Genomic DNA, 9,929 nt, shown 5'->3' on the forward strand with positions numbered 1-9,929 from the left:
AATCCTGCCATAGCTGATTGTGATGGGGTAGATTAAAAAATAACACCAAGTGAAAACTCTCCTAGCTTTGTCTGATTTGTGACATTTGTTAAGATATACCGAATTCTTGAAATAAGCATCACTGTGATCAATAGGACTTAACTTCAGTATAGGATGGTAACTACTTTATAGTTTGTTGAACTAAGAAATCTTTGACACAGTTTAATTATATTATATTTTTAAAACAGTTTTTGAAGTAAGCAACACTTTAAGTAATTTTATTTGTCAAAGCTGGTTGGCTTGAAACTGCCATGGCAGTAAAGGACAATGTTTCTTGTATGCAGGATTATCAGAATTGTCCTCTTCAGTGACCAGTGAAGACTTGTGCTCACAAATTTCTTCCATCCGCTAGTCTTAGAACTTTCTCTGCTTGTGCCTCGGATGCGTTTTACAGTACACATACAAATGGCCACGCCTGCGGACAATGAAACAGTCCTTGCAACGCCTTTTGATGACTACCTTGCACTTCATGCCAGCAACTGGCTGCAAGCTGAGAGGCGGGCAACTGGTGAGAAAGGGCAGCAGATCCACATGACATGGTTTGGTGGCAGGTAAGGTCTGCAATGGGCTGGCAGTCTTTGAGCGTCCCACCAGCCAGGAGGAGAATAAGCGGGAGGCTGTGCTGCAGCTCAGGAACCTGGCAGAAGTCACTGAAGCAGCCATCACATTCCGCAAGAGCAAGGAGGCCATTGTGCCCAAGCTTAGGAAAAGAAGAGAGGAATTAAAACATCAGCAACACATCCATCAACTAAAGGCTGCAATCCAACACACAAAGTCCTTTGCACTCTTGCCTGGGAGTAAAATGATAATAATAATAATAATAATAATAATAATATTTATACCCCGCCCATCTGGCTGGGTTTCCCCAGCCACTCTGGATGGCTTCCAAATACAATAGTTTATCAAACATTAAAAGTTTCCCTAAACAGGGCTGCCTTCAGATGTCCTCTATAAGTCTGGTAGTTGTTTTTCTGTTTGAGATCTGGTGGGAGGGCGTTCCACAGGGCGGGTGCCACTACTGAGAAGGCCCTCTGCCTGTAACTTGGCTTCTCCTAGCGAGGGAACCGCCAGAAGGCCCTCGGCGCTGGACCTGTGTCTGGGCAGAACGATGGGGGGGGTGGAGACGCTCCTTCAGGTATACTGGACTGAGTAAAGTCTCAATGTGGTATACTTCCAAATAAATGTAAGTAGGATTATATAGCATAGAATAGCTGAGTCAGAAGGGATCCCCAGGGGTGGTCTTGTCCAACCCCTGAACCACCAACCTCGATCCACTGCACGTAGTATTGCAGCAACGCTGTCCATCTCCAAAGTGAGAGGAAATGAAGCCAAAAATTATTGTTCCCCTACACAAAATGCACAGGGTAGAGCTGCAAACCTCACTCGTCGCTTTGCATCTACCTTGGAAAAGGGCGACCAACCACTTGAGAGAACAAACTGGATGAACTTCACTGCGCGATAACGAAAGGCGAGAGTAAACGAGCCCCTTCCCGCGCACGCGCAGCCACCCGCCCCTCCCCCTGCGAACCTGCTGCGCACGCGCAGAGCTCCCTTTCTCCTTTACCGGCTTGGAAGCCCACAACGCATGCGCGAACCGGAGCCTCCGCTTCCAGTCAGGCCAGGTAAGGAAAAAAAACAAACCCAAAATCTTTATTCCTCATAAAAACTAACACTCCACCCTGCCATCCAAGGTCCCTTTACCCAGGGGCGATGGTACGCACTACATACCGGACGAACAGCAACGCCGCCGGCCTCTAGCCTTCCGGGAAGAGGACGAAAATGACGAAGGCGCACGTGACTCCTTTCCCCGCCCTTTTTTTACGTACTTACGTTTCCCTCCGCCTCGCGCAGGGGTTCTTACGTTAGACGCTCGCGGGCCTCCGGGGGGCGTGGCTTCGGATTCGCCGGGCGACGTGCGCCGTCGTCCCTTCTCTGCGGGCCGCGCGTGCGCAGTGCGCGCTCTGTGCGTGAGGAGGAGGGGCGTCGCCGAAATGGCGAGTCTGTCTGTGTCCTTGGGAGGAGCGTCCCGGGCGGGCTTGGCTTTGGCGCGGGGCGTCGCGGCTCTCCCGTCCTTGCGACCCTCCTTTGGGAGAAGCTACGGCGCGGGGACGTCCCCGACCGGCGAGAAAGTGACGCACACGGGACAGGTGACGTGAGCGGCAGACCCCCTCCCCCGCGAGTGTTCAGATAGAGTGCCTCTGAGCCTGGAGGCTCCACTGGGCTCCCATACAGTGGGTGCTATTCTGGCGCAGCAGCAGCGTTTATAAGCCCCCAGTCCCTGCCTTCTCATTCCAAAGAGGTTTAGAATAAACTTCATTATTTAAACTTAACTTTAATTTAAGTATTCGTTGGTTTTGCATATTAAAATGGTATACCGCCTTTCACCCGAAGGCCTCAGGGCGGTTCACGGCATCAAAACAAGACGATGTGCTGACCTATAAAAGTCCTTAAGTGGCTCAGGAAATGCAATATTTCAAGGGCTGCCTCTCCCCAAACAAAAAGAGCCTTTTCTGTGGTGGCTCCTTGCATGCAGGATGCTCTCCCCAGGGAGACTCGCCTGGCACCTTCACTGCAGGGGAAAACATTCCTTTTCAACGAGAACAATTTGACATTTTAACTGTGTTTGTGGGCAGGGGTCATTGGGGTTTTGTTTCATTTTGTTTTTTTGACAGGTGTTTTGTGTTTTCATTTTATATTTTTTATTCTGTAAACTGCCCTGAGACCTTTGGACATTGAGCGTTTGTAAATTTAATTAATAGTAACAAATAAAATAAAAGATACAGAAGCCAAAAAGGCCTCTCTCTCTCTCTCTCTCTCTCTCTCTCTCAGGTTGTTGGTTCCTGCAGGAGTTTATGGCCCAGGCTTTCATCTCTTGCTTTTGTTATAATTGCTGCTGTATCTACTTTATAAAATGTATTTTGTTCATAACTATCTTGCTCATGCCCTTAAGTGTTAAAACATTTGAAAGCCTCATTTTGTGCAGTGGTAAAATTAACACAGTTGCTTGCATCCACTTTGCTGAGCTCTGGATTTAAGAGTTTTTCTTATGGACCGGCATGATTCCCTTTTCTTTGCAGATGCTTGAACATTTGCAGTGGGAAGTCAGAGGTGCTTAACTTTGATTAGATTTCATCAGTTGTACTTGAACCTTTTTTTATTTACCATGTTTCTCCAAAAATAAGACACTGTCTTATATTTATTTTTCCTCAAAAAACCACACTATGGCTTATTTTCAGGGGGTGTCTTATTTTTCCCCTCCTCCTCCTCCTCCTCCTCCTCCTCCTGCCGCGACCGGCATTGCTGCTGCGCCTATCACTATGTCTTATTTTCGGGGTATGGCCTATATTCCTTGAATGCTTAAAAATCCTGCTATGGCTTATTTTATGGGTATGTCTTAAAATATGAGAAACAGGGTAGGTGTTCAAGGACTTTTATGCCACTCCAGTTTGCAATATTCTCTAGGTGGCTAACAAGTAAAGGTAAAACAGCTGTAGAAAAATTGGCATTTAAAACTAAATACATTTTAATGTTATCATATAAGCTCGCTAGATGATTTGGCTGGGTAAATGAAATGATAGGACATGAGGTTTAGTGCCAGGCAATTCTTCCTTAAGAGGGCATTCTAATATGGGATGCAGCAGCTAAGAAAGCCCTTTCTCCAGTCACCACCTGCCTGGCTTCAGAAGGTTGGAGGTGTCAAAGGAAGGTGATTGCACATTTACTAGCATGGAAATCCTACTGAACTCATGCTGCAATCCTGTGCTCTGTTACCTAGATGTAAGCCCTATTGAACTGAATGGCAATTACTTCTGTGTGTTTGGCTATCAGCAAACGGGTTTAGGAGCCTTCCCCGGTGTTTTGAAATTATCAGCCTCTTGCAACCAAGTGAAAATGCCTGGGCACCAGAATGGGTCCTGACGTCTCCACCAGCTGGAGGTGCATGCCTGGGGATCATTGGATCTTAACTGTTTCCACACACATACTACCACATCCTAGAGAATGCTGTCAGTTATATTTTATCCGCACAATCAGAATGAATTTCAGGAACCAAAATGCTTTTTCTGTGCAGCCTGAGCAGGAGCAGTGAACAGCTTTATAGTTAATTGTTGTAGCTTCTCTTCACTGACCCCACTACCCTGGTCACAGTTGTGAAGAATATCCCTACATTACAAATGGTCCATGTCACCATTAAGAAAAACAGATCAGAATAGGCCAATATATATATATATATATGGACTGTCCCTGGTTAAAGTGACTTTTCTTTTAAGTTCCCAAAGCTCTTAACCTAGTTCAAGCTAGTCATCTGAACTAGCCATATGTTTAACTCATAATCAATCAGTCAGTCAGTTCATCATCTGGAAAATTAGACTTTAGAGCCATCTTGCCCCAAAATGGCAACTAGATACTCTGTTTTGACAAATGCAACTTTGGTTTAAGGCGCCATTTGGCACCTAGCTTATGTATCTTAGTTTCTTACACTGGCTTTCTGGACATAAAAACACGTGTGTGTTTTTTCATTCTAAAGCCCCCCCCCCCAGTTCTCCACACAGCTATTTGTATTTTCATAATTAGAATTTTGTAAGAAATATGTTAATTTCACATAACAGCAATGCTCTGTGTTACCAGTCAGAAAATAAATAAGCACCAGTCTTTTACCAATAACTTGAAATGCCCACCTTTGCTGTCATTAGGGGCCACAATGTTGGGACTAACACTAGATCCTTCAAAAAGCATTAAAAATTACTTTAGAATCTTTGGATAAGCAGTACCCTGTATTTTCTTCATTTGTGCCAACAATCAGCTTCACAAATCCTCTAATAAGCAGGCAAGCCAAAAGGATGTGATAAACTTCCTTGGGCGAGCTGGAAAAATGCTCTAGGCAATGCAGAGAAATGCCAACAAAAAGTCTTGTTTTGAGCTGTAAATTTGGCTTAATCTATGGGAAGGAAGTTGCCAGTGATAATTTTATGGATATTTTCATTATCAACTAGAATTGATTCAGCTGAAACACTCTTCCAAATCCAGCACTATTGGATGAAATCCAGTGTCCCAACAGTGGAACAGACACCATTGATAGAATGGATTTCCCTTCTCCTCTAAACCTTCCTCCCCCCCCAAAAGAAATCTCCGCCTGAAGCAGATTTGGGGGCACACAGGAGGTTGTTGAGAGGAGGGGAAATCCCACTGCATTCAACTTTGGATGTTGCTCATTATTTCATAGAAGATAATAATTGAAGAATCTATCCTATCTAGTATTGAATATATTTCATTTCCCGGCAAATACTAGACACTCCCCACAATCACCGGCAACATCAAAATGTATGGAAACTTTGTTTCTATACTTATTGTTGCTTATTGTTAATCCCTTTTCAACCACACTGAAAATTCTTTGAGGTCAGAATTCTAAGTCTTCTCCTTATGTATTTATTCTATTCCTGCCTTATTTCAGGTTTTTGAGGAAGCTGACTACAGGCGGGTACGATTTTCTGGTCGCCAGAAAGAGGTAAAATTCATGTTAGGAAGCGTTTGCCTTGATTCTGTGCTTTTTACACATTTACCGACACAATGTTCATTGACTTCAGCTGTGAAAGAACAATGCAGTAAACAGCTTGGACTTTTTCGACTTCCACCAAATTAAAATAGATTTATAGAACTTAAGTCACATACCTCAGCTAAAGTCTTTTATTGGTTATGGGAGTGGGTTGAAACTTACTTGGAAACTTTGCAGAATATCCTGATGCTGTTTGGGTGTTTGAAACTTGTAGTTTCTGCATTTAGGCTCGGTTAAACGTAGCATTGAACATGTTCTTTTTTAAAAAACAACACCCCACAAACTCTTATCTGTGTGACATTTGTCCCATAGGTGTCCCATTTTAAAGCAGGGTTCCTTGGCTATATGTGAAGTATTAGTGTGGCCAAAGATCCACTGTCTAGACAGGTGCTGTGTTATGTTGATGTGTGAAGCAGTTACATTAAATGCTACATGGATACATGTTTGTTCTATTTTAGACATCATGTTTAAATGGGGTCTATTCTGTATACAAAAATAGGGTAATGTTTAGTGTTGCACCTGCATAAGGGAAATTGCCCATGCCCTCCTCCCAACTGCAGCCCTCTGGCAAGCCTCTGGGTTGGAAAGGCCTGGGATTTGGGGCAGTGGACCGCGGTGGGAGTGGAGCATCAGCTGCAAATGGGCAAACATCATTTCTGCTGCAACAGAATCTAAAAACTGCTTAACATTTTTTAAGGTGACTTCCTTAAAAATGTAATGAGCACTGAGTAGCATGCCAGCTTCCCATTAGTCACTGCTTTTAGCGCTTTTGAGTTTACCTGGCAGTTACGATAACAGCATACCCTTTTACCTGGCTGTTACAATAATAGCATACCCTTTTATTTGTTGCCACGGTGGAAAAGATTCCGTAGCAGATGAACTAGATGCAGTGGTAATACATTGGTACCTTGGTTCCCAAACGCCGCAAACCCGAAAGTAAGTGTTCCGGTTTGCATACGCTTTTTGGAAGCCGAACATCCAGTGCGGCTTCTACTTGAGTGCAGGAAGCTCCTGCAGCCAATCAGAAGCCGTGCCTTGGTTTTCGAACAGTTTCAGGAGTCGTATGGACTCCTGGAATAGATTAAATTCGAGAACCAAGGTTCCACTGTGGTTGACGTGAACACTGGACTTTCATCTTCAGCAAGCACTAGATCCATTCAGTCTTGGCACTGTTTATGTTTGTATTTCAGATCTGTTTTAAAGTACAGAATGTGTGCATTTATTCGCTTGCACATTTATATCCTGCTTTTTAAGGCAAATCTTTGCAAAGCAGCTTACAGTAATGAAACAAGTAGCTTGTGGCTTAATCATTAGTTCTAGGATGTGGCCAGAATCTTAACCGCACTGTTGATAATGCAGCAGCCTGATTGTGGCTAAAAAGTTACACAAAATGTTAATGAGGGCAGGGAGGAGGAGAAGGTTCAGAAAGGAACTCTCAGCTCGCCATAAATATACCGATGAGGAAGAAGAGACAGCCAATTAGTTCTGCCTTGTTTCAGGCACAGGACTTTGCAATATCTATGGTAGCAAAAGCCGCAGCCTTTGTGCCCATGCCACTAAAGCAAATGTATAGTTGAAGCTTTTTGGCACTGAAAACCTTTGCTTTGCTATAATAGGTGAATGAAAGCTTTGCAATCGATTTGATCGCTCAGCAGCCTGTGAGTGAAGTTGAAACCAGAGTGATATCCTGCGATGGTGGCGGCGGAGCTCTGGGACATCCTAAAGTGTATATAAACTTGGTAATGTAATCTAACCTTTCCTTTGTGATCCCACCCGCTGTTTTCCAGTGGTATATCCTTGGTATATCTACTGTGCTTGCTTCCTAATGCGAACTGCAACGTTGACAATTGCTTACTACAGGGCAGGCCACAATTAAGAGCTGATAGGTTGCATTCAGTTTTGTGACTCACCAGTTGTGCAGGCCTGGTTTAAGGGATAAGTGTTAATGATTCCTCAGTTGCAATTTTTATGGGTATTTTCAAGGTATAGTCGTGTGTATTCTAAAGATTGTCTTTTCCTGTCCTTCGTTCATTCTCCATGTTGCAGCAACCATTAATGTCAATCTCTCTTCTGATTGTTTCATTTTAATTATTGCTTATTAAAGCAGCTTGCCAGTAGGTTCAGATGTATTCTTGAGTAGATTGCTTCATTTTAATAGCTTATATCTTGTTAGCTGCCTAAGATAGAAGAAGGAAAGGCTTTGCTAATCTGAAGCCTTTGTCAGTTTTTATGGTTTAATTGCATTCTTCAAAATGGGTAGAAGGAAGTGTAGGCAAACAGATAAAAATATTTTGAAATTGATAGTTGAGGGGGCTGAGATGGGCAATTGTTATAGCTGTGCCTCAGCCATATCAACCCTTTTGCAGAGGAAAATCAAAATTATTTTAGCTCACATAGAAAACTGTATAATTTAGATGAAGGTGGATTCTTTCCCTAGATAAAATTTCAGGAGTATTTATTCATCATTGTGATGATTTGAATAATCTTAGCCACCCATCCCAATTTGGCAGTCAGATACTTGTTGAATATGTAAGCACCGAATTATGAAGAGAGGGACAGTAACTATTAAGATTTGTAACTAAAATGATGTGTGAGTTGCTCATGAAATCTGTTTTGTAAAATGCATCCATTCATACTTAGAAGTTTACTTTTGAATCAACATCAATAGGATTAAGCTGCATGCCAACCTTCAGAGTAGAACTGCATTGGGGGGGGGGTATGTGAACAGAATGGTTTTAAATAGAAGTATTTACACGAGCTATTTTATATGGAACTGTATTTACAACACTAAGGTACAATTATAATCTTATTCCACCCCATCCCTCAATTTTCCCATTTGCAGGACAAAGATACAAAAACGGGAACATGTGGCTACTGCGGACTCCAGTTTAAGCAGCACCACCATCACTGAAAATTATCCTTATTATACTATGTTATAGTATTAAATATATACTTAAAAGACTGTTGTGAGTGATATTTTTTTAAAAAAAAATACCCAGTGTTATTCTTAGAATGGAATGCCCACAACTATACTGCAAAATACATTGTTCTTTCCCAGCTTTCTACATATAGCATATATACCTTATAATTTTTTAAACAAAGGATCGTATCAAAACCACCATAAAATCATAGCATGATAGATGGTGCTGGGTTCATGTATAATTATATAAATGCAAGATAATCCATTTTAATTTTACTGGATCCAAATTTTACGCAGGCATCATGGAAAAGTAAAGTATGTGTATTTGCACAGATAGACAATTTCTGTCTATCAGGGGTGAGTTGACCCCTGGGGAAAGGGAAGAGAAACAAACGAGATGATACCCATAACACTTAGAATTTGAAATGTTGCCACAGGGCCAAACAGGTAGGCCACTGCTGTCATCCGAACAAGTTCATTAAGGCTGCAATCCTAACCCCTTTACTTAAGCCCCATTCAGTTGGTCTTCTGAGCAAACATGATTAGGATTGTGATGTAAATTTCATATTCCAGATTCTTAAGCAGATGTTTGTTCGTCTTTTGTGGTGCCCCTAGTGCTTTGAATGTAAACTAGTTAAGGGCTGCTTATCAAACTTCCAACCTACACGCAGTTGACGTTGGCACCAATGAACTCCTACTCATCTGCCACAGAAATCCTGCAGGGCATAGGGGATTCTGGGGTGCATTATAGGTTCACACACAGTTTTCTTGAGAGACACAGTCAGGCTTAGCAGATATACAACAACCCCCTATGGCTCTTTTTTCAGGAGATCTGTTTGCCGTCTTACTGAATAACACTTAATGTTCTTTTGGTGTATAGGAACACAGTTTGAAAACCATTGTACTAATGAATATAGTACAAGAATATTTTAAAAAAGCAGTGTTGCCATATTGGTAACTTTGTGTTTGCAGGGGGAGATATTGGCCATAACCTTCCTCTAGAAGAGTTGTTGCAAACGGTTATTGTCAATGCTCTGCTTCTTAGAGGCATAGGGGATTTTAAATATTTTATAGAATTAGATTTTGAGAGTACTTTACAGCATTCTTGATTAGCCCTTGCTGCTCTCTACAATATAACAGAAATAAGAAATTTATCTTAATCTTACCACACCGATCCAAAATCTTGCTATTTCAGTTGCATGGTTACAGCATCTGCAATCTAGGAATGATACAAGCAGTCACACAGCAACCAATGATCAGTTTAGCTTCTTGCTGTATGTGTGTCGGGGTGGTGGTCGAAGCTGGCTTTGTATAAATTAGAGAAATACCGTCGTTAGTGGGAAGGGAATTCCCCCAGCAACACAACACTTGGGAGTAAATTCCTCCATCTTAGTAAGACTGGTAAATCACAATAAGGAC

The 9,929-nt window shown here is 42.3% G+C and overlaps 2 protein-coding genes across 2 annotated transcripts; one reads left to right on the forward strand and one right to left on the reverse strand.

The window, feature by feature from the left end:
- Positions 1-393: 393 nt before the first annotated feature.
- On the reverse strand, positions 394-729 carry MRPL36 (mitochondrial ribosomal protein L36). The gene has a single exon (XM_060278245.1). The coding sequence runs from the start codon at positions 727-729 to the stop codon at positions 394-396; it is 336 nt and encodes a 111-aa protein (XP_060134228.1).
- Positions 730-1,984: 1,255 nt separating this feature from the next.
- On the forward strand, positions 1,985-8,552 carry NDUFS6 (NADH:ubiquinone oxidoreductase subunit S6). The gene is made up of 4 exons (XM_035126228.2): positions 1,985-2,186; positions 5,489-5,542; positions 7,207-7,329; positions 8,433-8,552. The coding sequence occupies exons 1-4, from the start codon at positions 2,031-2,033 to the stop codon at positions 8,499-8,501; spliced, it is 402 nt and encodes a 133-aa protein (XP_034982119.2). The 5' UTR covers positions 1,985-2,030; the 3' UTR covers positions 8,502-8,552.
- Positions 8,553-9,929: the final 1,377 nt, after the last annotated feature.

Source organism: Zootoca vivipara, chromosome 8, assembly GCF_963506605.1.
Source record: "Zootoca vivipara chromosome 8, rZooViv1.1, whole genome shotgun sequence".
Classification (NCBI taxonomy): domain Eukaryota; kingdom Metazoa; phylum Chordata; class Lepidosauria; order Squamata; family Lacertidae; genus Zootoca; species Zootoca vivipara.